Here is a 16,637-nt window from a genome sequence, read left to right as displayed (position 1 = left end):
GTACATCTACACGATGGAATACTGCACTGCTGTAAAAAAGGAAGGAGCTCCTACCATTTGAAACAGCATGGATGGACCTGAAGAGCATTATGCTAAGCGAAATAAGTCAGTCGGAGAAAGATAAATATCACATGATCTCACTCATTTGTGGAATATAATGACAACATAAACTGGTGAACAAAAACAGATCCAGAGACAGAGAAGCATTGATCAAACCATCAAACCTCAGAGGGAAGGCAGGGTAGAGTGGGGGGAAGGGGAGAGATCAACCAAAGGACTTGTATGCATGTATATAAGAATAACCAATGGACACAGACACCAGGGAGGTGAGGGCATGAGTCGGGGGCGGGGGGGTTGGAGGGGAGTAAGGGGGGATAAAGACACAGATGTAATACCTTAATTAATAAAGAAAAAAATAGTAAGTAAAAATAGTATCAAGTATGCAAATTAATGTTCTGAAATTTTACAGTTACAACTTCTGCTATTTCTACTTCTGTGTTTAAAAGACTGACTTGCTAGAACATGTATCCCTTATACCTTGTTATATATATATAAATATGTATATAAAATATAATATATTTACATGTATATGCATGTATGTATGTGTATGTATATATACATATATAAATAATATGCCATCATTTGAATTAACGTCTAACTTTTTGTCTAGCTCTGTCTCTGAAGCTGTTTGAATTTTCCTTAACATATTTTTACCCAAATTGGGCTGTCACAAATTGATCCGTAAGGGAAATTTCTGAAGATGTGTTTTTTTAATCGTCTCATTAACTTCAGTTTCTCATTAGAATTATTTTAGGGTTTTTTTTAGTTGTTTCCTAGAAGTAATTGCCTTTAAAAATCCAAAGTCATCCAGGAGCATTATTGAACATCTGCTATGTGCCAGGATTTGTGCTTGGTGGGCATTGTGAGAAAGAAAAAGTAATCAAATCATTCTAGTTGGTAGGGAGACAAACACAAGAAGCAGTGATTGTAAATGAATTGAAATATGCAGAGTAATTCTATCAGTTAACTGAGGAGGGAATGATTAAGAACCCCTAAAAGAGACTAGGAAAGGATCCTTTTCCAAGAACACATGTATCCCTCAACACACAGAAATTATAGTATAAACACATTACTTCCAGCTTACAGGTTTTGGTGATTTTATGTATGTTTTGATACTGTAAAAAAGCCAATGATGTAAATTTTACTTTCTAGTTTCTATACTAATTTGGTCAAGGATCTGTGCCTATAAAAGAGATGCAAATCTTTTTATTATATAACTTAAGACACAAATGTTTTCCTTATCTCCAACATTTTTGTGTTAAAATCACAGATTTCCCTCATACATGACGCTATCTGGAATATTCTTTTTCATTCTCTAGTCTCAGAAGCCATACCTTGCATAATTTTGCACCTAATTATCTTCTTTTTGTAAAACATTAGAGATAGAGAACTCCATAGGGTGTTGGAAAAATGTTTTGATTACTAGTGTTATGTTTGGTTTAAATTATGAAGTATCTTCTAGTTATTTCAGAATCTTAACAGTTTATTGTTCTCCGATTGTTAGGTTTTTAATATCCATCTTTATTAATTTTATTCTGAATTATACACAAGGTCTCCTGGATCTGGAGAGATCAAATTATCATTAAGATAATATAATCATAATAACAATAACCCCGTAGGCCCCCTTTGACCCGGCCCTTAACCTTGTAGTAACAAGATGAAAATCAGATAGAAAAACCTACACGAGTGGACAGAGACAAGGGATGAAGAAAAATAGGCTTTCTCTGTTTAAAGGAGCTGTCTCGCCCTCCTGTCTGGAAAGGAGAGAGAAAAACCTTTGCTTCTTTGAGATGGATAGGAAGGACTCTGGCCTTTTATTCTAACCTTTGCAAAGTAAAGACATCTCTCCAGAGGCCAGATTCGCCTCCTGTGCATGCAGTTTTTGTCATTTGATGTCCCTCAGGCCCTGGCCTTGTTTTCCCTTCAACTATAAACACAAACCTCCTCCAATGTTATGGAAAGCTCGCTGGAATTCTCTTACTAATGTTATAGTTGTAAAATAACTTATTAAGGCTTGCTCTGGCCCCAGGGCCCTAACTTTCCAGTAAAATTAATGCAAGAAGCCCAAACTCTGCAGAATCACAAAAATATTTTCTTTACACCCCAGAGTGACAACATGTAGGAAGAATAATATGTGTTTGGGGGCTTATTTCCCTGTTAGAGTTTTTTCAGAGCTGTAAATTTCCGGAGAAGGCAGAATATAACAATTCAGGGTTCTTCAATCTAATTACTATTATTTTTTGATAAAGTATATTTTAAATATAAAATTATTTCATGTTCTAAGACTATAGCAGTAAAGAGTCTCAATGTATATTTGCAGTGGACATATTTGTTACTTGGACAGTTATGATTTCACATATTTTTTATGTTTTAAATTTTGATGTAGTAGTTATAATGGCCAGAATCTATCATTAGCTGTAAATCACTTAAAGCATGCAAGAAGCTTAGTACTAAAACAAGCCATGATATAGTCATATAGAGCATGGGAATCATTTGAAAAATACAAAAAAAAATTCTAATTTTAAAAAATGTAAAAGCTCTCTTTGACTGTTGCCTAATATCAAAATTAAATGTGGTAAGAATATTATAACTAGGAAAGAGAATACAAGTAGGTAAGGGGATGTAACTGTATGAAAATAATAGGAATACATGATTTGTAGAGTTTTAATTTTTATCTGTTAAATTTCACCTGTAATAAATTTATATTCTTCTCTCAGGTTTTGAACTTTCACATTGTGAAGACCCTGGCATTCCACAATTTGGATACAAGATCAGTGACCAAGGCCACTTTGCTGGTAGCACTATCATTTACGGATGCAATCCCGGCTACACTCTCCATGGAAGTAGCCTTCTCAAGTGCATGACTGGGGAGAGAAGGGCATGGGACTACCCTCTGCCTTCCTGTATTGGTAGGAGACTCGTTTGGATTGTCAGGAAATATTTCTATAGAAGTGTTACCAAAATACACTGTAGTTTTTCAAGTGATTCCATCTGTCTATACACAACTCATACCTTAAGTCAAGAAGTTAACGTGTGCTCCCGGCCCACAGTCTAGTCTCCATCAGTCACCATGTAGTTGACCGCATTATTGCTCTTTGTCCTCCCTTTACCCTTTTTTCTCCTCTGAGAACCACCATTCTCTTGTCTGTATCTATGAGTTTGTTGTTTGCTTTTTTTTTGTTTCTTTGTATGTTTGTTTTGCTTATTCATTTGTTGCTTTTTATTTTATATTCACATATGAGTGAAAAAGTATTTTTTAAAATAGATTTTTATTGATTTCAGGGAGAGGAAGGGAGAGGGAAAGCGAGATAGAAACATCAATGATGAAAGAGAATCATTGATTGGCTGCCTTCTGCAGGCCCCACACTGGGGACCAAGCCTGCAACCTGGGCATATGCCCTGATCAAGAATCGAACTGTGACCTCCTGGTTCCTAGGTCAAAGCTCAACCACTGAGCTGTGTCAGCCGGACAGTTCTTATCTTTTTTTGCCTAACTCATTCCATAAGATCCATCCATGTTATCATAGAGTATACAACTACAAAGTTGTACACATGACATTAATGTCAGGTTATTTATTAGCCAGTGTTACCCTAATATAGCTAATACAAATTTTAAAAATATATTAGTAAGAAATACACTATTTTCAAAACCTAAAAAAAATGAAGTTAATGAACTAAAATTTGTCAGAAGGAAATTAATGGAAAGTGAGGGGCTTCTTTTAATAATTTTTTATGAGTATTTTTTGATGCAATATAGCATTATTTTATTTTACCTATTGGTAAAATTTAACACACTACAGAAAGATGTTAAGATTCTTAACCATATAATTTATTCAATCACATTGTACATATTTATCCTATATAATAAAAGCCCAGCGACCAAATGGTGGAATGACCAGAACAACCAGTCGACCAGTCGCTATGACGCACACTGACCACTAGGGGGAATATGCTCAACGCAGGAGCTGCCCCCTGGTGGTCAGTGTGCTCCCACAGTGGGAGCGCCGCTCCGCTGACTGGGATGAACAGCGCTTCCACAGGGGGTTGATCCCCACAGGCCACACCCCCCACCTGTGCACAAATCCTGTGCACCAGGCCTTTAGTTTTAATATAAAAAATGATTGCCAGTCCTGCTATCAAGGTGATTAAAAAGAATAAACTATTATCAATAACTTAAAAAGGCTTTGTTTATATACTCAACTTTTCAAAAATCTAAGGAAGTTCATATGCTTTTTAAAATGTGTATGCAGCATAATATAATTAACCAATTTCCATAAGATTCTTCTGAGTGATATCAGATATATAGTTTACATGAAGCTAGACAATAAGCATTCTCTACTATCTGATAGCTCAATAATGAATATTGGGTATGTGTGGGTGGGAGGGTGGATAGAAAAGTGTTGTAAAGACCACTACTCCCCCTGCCTCCCCACAAAATCAAAAATATTCCAGGTTGGATTATTAGGGCAACAACAAAAAAACAACATTTTAACAAAACACTAACTGCTTAGTAGGGAACAAACATGCAGTGATTCTTTAGTCATTCTTATTTTGTAATGGTATTTATGGAGGCACAGATTCATTCCGTCACATGTCTGTATGTATTAAATTGGCCAAAATATTTTTCTAAAATAGTTTTATTAAGGTTAATTAATACCCCAAAAAATGAACATATTTAATGTATATGGTTTGAGGACCTATTGAGACAAGGTTTAATCTTTGTTAGTTGGTATGGTCAACATATGAATCTCCACAAAACTTGCTAGAATACAAACTATTAAAAAATAGAATTTTAGTCATTAGAGGCCTCTTGGCTAACTGCAGTGTTTTTGATGCCCTGAGACCTCTATTGAATTTTTAAAACATAGATTCATGCAGAAAGCAAACATGTTTTTAATCCAACCAAAATGCACTTTTAGTCCTTTCTTTTCAGACAGCAACTGAATTTTGGATAGATTATGAGGATAATATCTATAATAATAATCAACCTAAATTGATTAAGCTTAGGATTCTGGAATATGACCAATAAACAGCCCACTGGCAGTGGTTATGAGAAAAATGTAGCATTGATTAATTCTCTCTAGGTTATATTCTTTGATGTGTACAGGAAATATATTTAGAAAATCATTAAAGGTTACAATAACATAAAACTATAAACTTGCAAACACTGACTTGCATGCTGTCTTGAAAATTAAATTCATAAAACAAATACATTAAAAACCATATGTTTTTTAATATTTATTGATCCAAGCTGAAAATATTCTTTATTTTTTGGAGTAATTTATGCAAATGAAAGAACATTTGCTCTGAGATCAGAAGATTTTAATTATGTTTGCAGTGAATCAATGCACTTTATATAAAATATCCCAAGACAAACTTAGTGACTTAATACTGCTCAAGATCTCATGAGAAGGGTAACGTTTATTTATTTATTTTTTCAATGATAGATGATCAGGAATAACAGCTGAAAACAGTTGGACACATGGTGATGATTTCCATGATAACAGAAGATGAAATTCTATTTTGGATAGTGTTCTCTGTTGGCAACAATTGATAGATTTACCACCTGGCCTAAGATTATAATTTTCTATGCTTATTAATATTAAATATTTATATGGCTATATTTTTCCTCAAGCAAATAAACTTTTTCTCCAATACATGGGTAATTACGTTTCTGAAACTTATACTTTGATCAAATAAAAATTAATTTTTAAAGCAGTATACTTTCTTTAAATACTATTTTATTTTTATCCTGCAAACATAAGTCTTCTCACAGAAATGAATTCTAGCACTATAACATACCACCCCAGCTCATTTGAAGTCAAAATACTAAGGAAAGAAAAATGGAGTGAAAAAGAAGTTATGTTTAAATTCAAGATACAACATAGTGCATATAACTCCAATTTAGCCTGTAATTGGTTAAACATTAATCTGAAAAAATGAAGAATAAAATTTGTTTGCATAATAAATATATGCCAATTTGATAAATCATAAAAATGATGAAGATGAATTAATATAGGTATACAGTTCTAGTTGTTCAATAAAGTTTTTGTTTAAAAAAATTAGAAATACCACAAGTGATAGTGACATCTTGAATACTGATATCTTCATATTTACTTTAAAATGATAAATTGCTGCCTGGCTGGTGTTGCTCAATGGTTGAACATTGACCTATGAACCAGGAGGTCAGGTTCTATTCCCTGTCAGAGCCCAAGCCTGGGTTGCAGGCTTGATCTACAGTAGGGGGCATGCAGGAGGCAGCCTATCAATGATTCTCTCTCATCATTGATATTTCTATCACTCTCTTTCTCTCCCTTCCTTTCTGAAATCAATAAAAACATATTTTAAAAAATAGTAACATCCCAGCCAGTGGCTCAGTGGTTGAGCACCAATCCATGAACTAAGAGGTCACTGGTTTGATTCCTGGTCAGGGCATGTGCCCGGGTTGCAGCCTAGAATCCCCAGTAGGGGGTGTGCAGGAGTCTGTTGATTGATGTTTCTATCTCTCTCTCCCCCTCTCCTTTTCTCTCTCTCTCTCTCAAATCAATAAAACTTAACTAAAAAAAAATAAATACTAGTAAAAAGTAAATTACAAACTATTAAAAAATTAATCCCAATATAAATTAGATTGAATTTTGTTGCAATACAAAAACTGCTAGTCCTCTATGAATGTGTGTCAATCCCTCTAGAAAATCCCTTTTTAGGGATTCTAGAATCAATAGAATACTAGATCTAGATCAATTGATCTATCTACCTACCTATCTATAATCTATCTTTCTAAAGAGATTCATTTTAGGGAATTGATTCAAGCAATTGTGGTGGTTGACAAATCCAAAATCTATAGGAAAGGCCAAAAGGCTGGAAGGTCAGGCAGGAGTTTAGACTGCAGGGAGAAGTTCTTTTCTAGAAAATTCAGTTTTTGCTCAAAAGGCCTTCCAATTGATTAGATGAGGGCCAACTACATTATCAAACACAATATCAAAGGTAATCTCCTTCACTTAAAGTAAATTGATTGCAGATGGTAACCATATTGATGAAATAACTTCACAGCAACACCTAGGCTAGTATTTGATTAAATAGCTGGCTCTTGTAAACCTAGCCAAGTTACCACAAGAAACTAACCATCACAGTACAGTGAAATATAATATCTAAAATCTTTGAAGCAAATACACTTATATGAGTAGAGCCTGCAAATTTGAACCATTAGGTTCTGTTCTAAGGTGTCTACCCAATGCTAAAACTTTATCTTTGACCTTTGCTCTAAAAAAAAATAAGAAGATTAATTCAGCCATTGAATTTGAGTAAGATAAAATCAAGGAAAATATAAGAGTATCTTCAAATATTTATGCAACTAGCAAGCTTTGTTTTGGTTACTTTTTAGTAGGAAATAATTTGGAGAATTTTCAAATTTATAATATATGACTAAAATACTTAGTTTTCTCTTCTTGAATACAGTTATTTCTAGAATTAAGACTACACCAGGCATCCCTATATGTTAAAAAAAATATTAAAATGGAGAGGGAATCCCCCAAAAGATAAAAATCTCATTAGAATATCTGACAATATTTACATTTTAACTTGATGAATTTTATAAAAATTAGAGATTACATTAAATCAAAACCAAACTAGATTTAACTGAAGTAAGAAATCTCTAATAAAAATGATGCTTTGGCTTTTGGGAGGTTAAAGCGAAAGTGTTGAGAGTGATTTAAAGGGGAATAAAAGGACAATGAAATTTAGAAGGCCTGAGGGACTACAGTAAAGATTAGTTTTTCTCAGAGGTGGGTTAGCAAGATGATGAATTATTCAGCCTGCAACCAACTAGCACTAAGCAACTCGCCATCTGTTTCTCCTTTTTAAATTGTCATTATTTAACAACACATCTTAAAGTGTTTGGAATCCTAAACTTAGAGTTTTTGAGTGTGTCTCTCTTTTTTTAAATCCCGAATTACATTCATTCCGTTATCGTTTAAGTGATCTAACTTGACACTCTTGCTTTATTGTGCAATATGTTCTTTCTTCAATTAATACCTTACTCTGAGAAAGCATATACAAATACATACTTTTAAGAAAAGGGGGAATCGATTCTTATTTTTCTTAAGGTACTAGGTATCATTGTAAAATTCACAGATTGTTTTCAAAAGACTGGCACTAAACTGTGAGTTAAATTTTCATTTTCTTATTTATTAGCTGAATGTGGAGGTCGTTTCAAAGGAGAATCATCAGGAAGAATCTTATCTCCCGGTTACCCCTTTCCATATGACAATAATCTGCGTTGCATGTGGATGATTGAGGTGGATCCAGGAAACATTGTCAGGTAAATGGATTTTATTTTCTTAAAATGATTAGGGGATCTGGATTTCCTGATGAGCCCCTAAGTATAATATCAATCAACATCAAAGTTTTTCAAGATTTTTACCCTTGGTAAGGAAAAACTTAGATTTTATCTGTTAAACATATGAAAAATAAAAGTATTAATAAGAATGGTTTATTGATTTATGGGCCACAGTGGTAGCTGATATAACCCCATAGAAAGATGCTTCTTATATTTATAAGAGGGCACAGAGGAAGAGGAATTATTCTGCTTCTTGGCACTTTGCTCACTTAATTCTTTTGTTTTTAATTTTCCCATGAGGACATGCCTAGAGAGGCAGGGAGGGCAGAGAGAGGAGGAGGAGGAGGAGGAGGAGGAGGAGGAGGAGAGAGAGAGAGAGAGAGAGAGAGAGAGAGAGAGAGAGAGAGCAGTTGCCTTCTGTACACTTTTCAACTGGGGATCAAACCCACTGCCCAGGCATGTGCCCTGACTGGGAATCAAATCAGCAACCTTTCGGTGCATGAGAAGACCCCCAGACCACTGAGCCACCCTGCCTGGCTACACAGTTAATTCTTAAAGACTCAAGAAGCTGAGTCCACCATTTTGAAAGGTATACAAAATTGTCCTGGTCGCCATCATAAATTTAGCCTCACAAACATTTAGAAAAAATAAGAATAGAAGGGGGACTCAGTAAGTATTTACTCCTTGGCTTCCATGGCTTTAGGCATATCTCTGGAGCACCTGCTCTCTGCCCCTTTACCCAGGCTCGATTCCTCTTTCCTGCTGAGGATAGAGGGGTGGCTAACAATTCTTCACATCATTGCCCTTTGGATGAGAGCAGACCATTGACTCCTATGTCAACAGAGTCAGGTTTCCAAGGCTGTGACATGCTCTCAGTCTGAGGTTAAGTATTTGGGTTATGGCTAGGGAGGGATTGGCAAATGAACAAATCGTCCTTGACAAATGAGCCAGTGTGTTATTGTTCACAAAACAATGACTTTATACCTAGGAATTGATTTTTTACATAAGTGAAATTTCAGACAGGCTTCTGGTGGTGCAAGTGGTTATAGAAAACAAGTATTATCATTTAAAAAACATTATGAAAGCCCTGGTTTGGCTCAGTGGATAGAGCGTCGGCCTGCGGACTGAAGGGTCCCCGGTTCGATTCCGGTCAAGGGCATGTACCTGGGTTGCGGGCACATCCCCAGTAGGGAGTGTGCAGGAGACAGCTGATCGATGTTTCTCTCTCATCGATGTTTCTAACTCTCTATCCCTCTCCCTTCCTCTCTGTAAAAAGTCAATAAAATATATATTAAAAAATAAAATAAATAAAAAACGTTATGAAAGATATACTGAATGCATTATTGGATGTAAACTGGTATACTGTTGGATATGATCTGGCATGTCATTTTTGCAAGGGAGTTTGCAGAACTCAAAATAGATTACACTAGATCGATTCTCAACCTATTTTTATTTAGTATAGGTAATGCATTGTTTTATTTAAATATTAGAAAACTTGAAAATATTGATTTCAACTGGATTCTGGGACTTTTTTAAATTAAAGAACAATACTTGATATTGTTCAAATTTAAAGTTGCAACCATTCATATATCAAACATAAATGTGACATATATGTAGAAAGTTGAGTTGAACTGTTGACAAATTGGATTTCTAATTTTTGACACTAATCACAGAATGTCAGATACTAATTTTGTCTAAATTAGATATAAAACAGATTAGATTTATTATAAAACAAGGTTATTTGGTTTTCATCCATTTTTTTGGAGGGTGAGTAAACATTATTTTTTACATTGAGGAAGTTCTCTTTTACTCCTAGATTGCTGAGTACCATTATAATGTTGAATTTTTTAGAATACTTTTCTCTCTATATATATTGAGATGTTTATGTTATTTTTTTCCTTCTATCTATCACTGCGAGGATATTAATTGGTTTCTGAATGTGAATTATTCTTGCATTTATGGAATAAGGCTCATTGTAATCTAATCAAACAAACAAACAAACTTGAAACATTGTTAAAAATATATACTGTGCAGTAAGAAAACTTTAGTTCAATTTATGACTCTGCCACCCTTTGGGCATTTTATTTAATCTATCTAAACTCCATTTGACACATGTATAAAATTGAGATAAAAACTGTTCCTGCTTCATAGAGTCATAACAGTTCAAGAACAACAAAATGTAATGCATTTTGCACGGTGCCTGGCATGTGCCAGATCCTCCATCAGTGTCACCTGCTGTGGCCATAGTTGAAATTCATGAACACTGAAAAGAATGTATACCTCAAAGTTGATAATTTGCCAGGTGATATAATAGTACATTTAATCATTCTAAAGAAATAAATTATACTGTTCAAGAAAAATTTATTGTGGTTAAATATTCTGTTAAATTTTTAAAACCTAATATGCTAGGTGTCCGGTCATCAGTCATCCGTTCAACCAATCAAAGTGTAATATGCTAATTATATGCTACAGCTGCTCATCCACTCGCTATGACATGCACTGCCCACCAGGGGGCAGACACTACAACCAGTAGGTTAGCTTGCTGCTGGGCTCTGGCTGATTGGGACTGAGGGAGATGGGCTGGACATGCCCTGGAGCCCTCCCGAGGTCCCTCCCCGGCTGGCTTCCCTCCCCAACCCCAATTGTGTACTGGTGGGGTTCCTCAGCCTGGCCTGCACCCTCTTGCAATCTGGGCTGAGAGATCCCCCACCCCCGCCCTGAGTGCACAAATTTTGTGCACTGGCCTCTAGTAATGAGTAAGAGCAAAGATGCATATGTGTTATATTCTTTATTTAAAATAGAATTTATACTTAAACTTATCAAACAGATATATGTTTCTTCCACAGCCTACAGTTTCTTGCTTTTGATACGGAAGCATCACATGATATACTCCGAGTTTGGGATGGTCCACCAGAAAATGAAATGCTTTTAAAGGAAATTAGTGGATCTCTTATTCCTGAAGGAATCCATAGCACCCTCAATATTGTAACCATCCAGTTTGACACGGATTTTTATATCAGCAAATCTGGATTTGCAATTCAGTTTTCAAGTGAGTTACTATTTTATTTCTTAAATGCAAATGAGGAATGCTATTCAAATAGTTCTGTTAACTTTACTGCTCAAAACGTTTATGATTTTAAATGTTCTTATTGGATCTTCTTAATCTGCAGTTAAAGTAAAATATATTTGGAAAAAAGAAATGCAATTAACTTTGAGTCAATATATGAATCGTTGAGACTGTCTCTTCAATTAGCAAACCAATTTTCCTTAAAATATAGGTGGTGTTATAATGATTCAGCAAATGAAATAATTATATTACAAAAGCTTGCTATATAGATTTACATTTTAAAAATTTAAAATTTTTAATTTTATATTCACAGATATATTTAACAAAATAGTTTAGATCTACTTTTAAATTAAAAATTGCCTATAACAAGAAAATACCATGCATAAGTAATTACCAGTGTCCACCGCTCATCTGTATTTTTGGTTGTTGTTTTTTCCCAAGACATTGATGCATAACTAAATATATATTGTTCTATCAAAGGAATTTTGTTTTAGTGGCTAGAGAAAAATAGATGAAAACTTAAAAATTTTAATTGCTATATTTATATTGCCAACACACATTGTCGCTTTACAAATATTATCTGATGGATTTTTTCATTGTATCTGTTTTAAAGTTTTTATTAACAGACATCTATCCAAATTTCCAAGATCATCTATAAAAAGAGTGCAAACCAGTATTCTTCAAATGGCCCTGAATTAAAACCCCAGCTCCTTACTAACTGGGCACCTTACCTTATCACCTGGGGCTGAGTTTTCTAATTCACATAGGAATAATAATGCTCACACCATAAATAAGTTATTAAAATGTAGCATGGTTACATGTGCACAGTACTTGGTATTGAGTAGATGGTGCCCAATGCACTATTATCATTATATGAATAAATGTAAAATTGAATTCCTTTGAAAAAATGGAGAAAGCTTAAAGGACTTTTGAAATTTGACTCTCCACAAAATATATTGCTTTAGATAAGCGACTGGTTAATACGTTTAAACAATTGGTGGACTTTTAGTTCAGGGAACACAGTTGTTTGACATAATTAACTAACAGAAAACAATTGTTTTGTATTGTATATAAGCCACGCTTGTGTGAAAGGTGTAAATCCGTGTAGAAGAATCAATATTTGTAAATTTGCAGTTTAAATTCATATATCTTTTGAAAAAAGTATGAAAAATAAGAAAATTTTTATGTAATTGGTGAACAGAAATGGCTTCTAATTATAAAACACCAAACACTTTTCATTTTTATGTCTTTTGTTCTCTACTGTTTATCTCTTTTTTTGAAGTTAGGGACAATTTATCAGAGAACTGTTCATGACTGCTGTCCAATTGCAGTTCTAATTGTAGTTTGGAAACTAACAGTTCTCCTTTCCTTTACCTTAAGTTAGGAATATATAATGTTTTACACTTAAATGGTTATTGTGATTAAATATCTGAAAACACTCATGTTATAAATGCCTCAGGCTAGTGTTTGTGAATGCCAAGTCCATGTGTTAAGGGAAACAGGCTGTTTCATATGAGTTTCAGGGAATTTTTAATGCAGATTTTTCTGTAAAATTAGTAATGCATCTTTACATTTATTATATTTGTCGGCATATTAAAGTTATCAAAACAATGTGCATAATACCAGATCTTTACTAAATCTGCCTTCATAATATCTTTTTAAGATGCATAGAAATTTGTACTACTGATCTGAGACTAAAAACCTACCCATTAAAGTAAAAATCCTTTGAGGGTTAATATATGGTGAAAAGCATCAGTCATTGAAAATTAGTCTCTTGGTGTTAGGTCTTCTGTAACTCATGCTTACACAGCTTTACAAGTGCCCAGATTTCAAATTTGAAAATATTATTTTAATGAATGAGTTCTTATTTGTATGTCAAGAACCATGTTAAGTGTTTTATATACATGATCTCATTCATTTAATCCTCACAAAAGCCATATGACACATGATACATCACCCACTTTCCAAATAAATACTCAGAGGTTTAGAGAGTGAGTTAATTTGTTCAAGGTCAACTGCTAGCAATGCCTGGAGCTGTGACTCAAATCCACATGTGTTTGAAAGGAACTCTACACTATGTCTGGAGCATAGTATATGCTTGGTAGTTATTATTATTATGCTGGTCATTATTTATTTTTAAGTATATTTTTATTGATTTCAGAGAAGAAGGGAGCAAAAGAGAGAGATAGAAAATCAATGATGAGAGAGAATCATTGATTAGCTGTTTCCTGCACACCCCATACTGGGGATCAAACCCACAATCCAGGCATGTGCCCTGACCAGGAATTGAACCATCACCTCCTGGTTCATAGGTCGACTCTCAACTACTGAGCCACACTAGCTGGGCATGCTGTCATTATTATTTAGATACATGTATTAATATGCTAGAGGAAATAGGAAACTTTTACTTATATATTATTAGTCACAATGAAGTTCTACTATGTAATCAGCTGTGCTCCTGATTATGCTCCCAAGTAACACATCTAAGGTCACACTTGAAAGGCAGGTGATTCATACAAGTGAAACAGGAAGGAGGAGTGAGAAAGCTGGAGTGTATACAACCCGTTTACAAGGGACAGCTGCCCTTCCTCGCTATAGGCATTTTGTCCTGTAGTGAGACAGGTTAAAGTGGAACTTGAAATAGGTAATTTTGTGTAAAGTCATCTAATTTTCAAGGAAAACAACTACCCTTAAAGGAATGTTAACAGACGATATAGGCCCATAAACCACTACTTTAGGTCAAATTTGGCTTGTAGGTCAGTTTGCCCTGTTAGGGCCCTTGCTAAAGTCCTCTTCCCTGGATAAATTTATCTCATGTTACTCATCGGTTTATTCGTTCATTTGTTCTTTTAGGATCATATTCTAAACATATGTATCACCAATTATTTCTCAGTTGCTCCTTCCCTTTCACTGAGGCAAATCTTAGTTTCACAAATACACACACACACACACACACACACACACACACACACACGCTGTACTGTTTCTGTGTCTAAACCTTCTGTCACCTTAAAAGTTTCTCTGTCTGCTCTCTTATGCTTCAGTATTGCTCATTCTTACAGACTCAGCACCAAGACCTCTCTCTAAAAATATTTTCTGACCTCTTCATTAAACATCTTAATGTTTATAAAATATCTCTTTTAAAACATTTTCTGACCTTTCTTTATTAAACATAGTCAAGCCCATGCCCCAGGCACCAACTGTGATTTATTTCCAAATAAAGATGAGAATAAATGGTTTAACAATTCATTGCCCTGAAGATATTTGAATTATGTGACATTTGCTCCCCAAAGATATTTTGGGTTCCTTTGTCTCCCTAAATCTTTATAAAGAACAAAGATCGTGTTTGGGATGGTTCTATAGTTTATTTTATTAATCTAAGATAATTTTTTGAGAGTAAAAGGAGAAATTATTAAAAATTAAGCTGGACAACAGGCATAAATCAGGACAGTTGTTGCCAAATCATGATGTGTCATTTTAATTTTCAGACTTTTATTCTATCCTCATTCTCCTCACCATGTGCATTCCTGTTCTGAGCAAATAACTGGTTTATTGAGTGTCAAATAATAAAGAATAAAAAGAGTCTGACGTGGTAGCAGATCAGTCTTAAGTGACAAAATGCAACCAATGAAATGTATTTCACTGAACTTGGTACAAAGTGAACTAAACTGAAATGTAGGTCACATACCGACTTCATAATCATCATCAAGCCACTATCAGCAGCCTCATGTCTTCTCTTCCACGATCTGTTCATTCTTTGTAGTCTGTCGTTATGCTTCTCGGTGTTATAGTCTGCAAGGCACTTTTGCTTAATCAGAGCTACTTAAGTCTGACATTGTACCTCATGCTGTCCTACGTGGTGTCCTTGGTCTCAGCAGTCAGCCTCTCTATCTGCTGCTTAAATTGTAATCTGCTTGTCTCACTTTAGTTCCACAGGGAGGGCATCTCTGAGTATCGTGCTGTCGTTTGCCCACAGAATAGTTGATTGTGACAGAGTATTTTCTATGCTCTTCAGTCTTTGACCTCTCTGTTAAGAATCTACCCCTGCTGGGTAATACAAATATGCTGTTTAAAAATTCTCAAGGAAATGGATCCGTAACCATGAGACGTTGATGTCTCCCAGCCCCTGCCTATATCCCTATCCTCGTTTTTACTGCCTGCATTTCTGGAACAGTCTACCAGCCACTTACTTCATTAGTGTAGTATTTCTACATTTCCACCTGACATCACTTCTCTACTTAAAATTATTTAATTGCCACATGGTCATAAGCTCAAAACTTTCAGATTACATTGAAATCTTCACAATCTGCATCCCAACTACCTGCCAGCTTCATCCCTAATTATTCATGTACAGGCATCCGGTCATTAACACCACGACGTGTCTTTTCACATTTCTGCAGCTTTTGCAAACTCTCTTCCATATTCCTGGAACACTTATGCCCACATTCAAGATCTATAAATTCTTAGTCATTGTACAAGGCCCAGGTCAAATGATACTTCTAGTACTAATGAACGCCTACTTAATCACTACCATATCTGCAGTGCTGTGACACTGTGCGCATGTCATCTTAGAATGGTCATATGTCCCAGTTTGCCCTAGACATCCTGGCTTATGCCTGTTGTCCTGGCATCCTGACTGGTTTGGCATATGGCCTGTATTTTCCATTTCTTTTAAAAAACAAAGTATCATTATTAATAGTTCTGTTAAAATAGCCAAAACATACTTATTAGTTCTCTACTTTGTATTCCGTCTCACCCAGCAGTGTGTGAGATACGTTTGCAGTGCTCAGAATAATTATAATACATGGTTCAATTTGAAAGACAAAAACTAATACCTCCTCTTTGTTTCTCAGTCTTTTCTAGATGATAGGTTATTCACACTTGCCTTTCAGGGACAGCATACAGGGCGTTTGTAGATGAAATGAACTATTCTCAAATGGGAACACCTAACCCATTCTGATCCTGGGTGGTAGTGGGAGAAGCTTTAGATGCTGCTGCCCTGCCAGCTATTTAGTACTATAAAAGCAAGTTATCTCCTAGTCTGTGCTATTGTTTGAAAGCTACATAAAGCTGTCAGGCCATGAATTGGCAGAATTAGTGCGAATTGTGCATAGAAATAGAGGCTCAGCAGATGTGCTGTAGAGCTCTGGAGCTGTAATTTTCAACCTTTTCATC

General features: G+C 35.0%; 1 protein-coding gene across 1 annotated transcript in view; it reads left to right on the top strand.

Annotated features, from left to right (window-relative positions):
• CSMD3 (CUB and Sushi multiple domains 3) overlaps window positions 1–16,637 on the top strand; it is an 831,991-nt gene that overhangs the window by 575,881 nt on the left and 239,473 nt on the right. Inside the window, 3 exon segments of the mRNA XM_006085310.3 lie at window positions 2,778–2,969; window positions 8,251–8,377; window positions 11,242–11,444. Coding sequence (XP_006085372.1) covers window positions 2,778–2,969; window positions 8,251–8,377; window positions 11,242–11,444 — 522 coding nt within the window.

This window comes from Myotis lucifugus, unplaced genomic scaffold, assembly GCF_000147115.1.
Source record: "Myotis lucifugus unplaced genomic scaffold, Myoluc2.0 scaffold_17, whole genome shotgun sequence".
Lineage (NCBI taxonomy): Eukaryota > Metazoa > Chordata > Mammalia > Chiroptera > Vespertilionidae > Myotis > Myotis lucifugus.
This window is presented reverse-complemented; position numbering and strand designations above follow the sequence as displayed.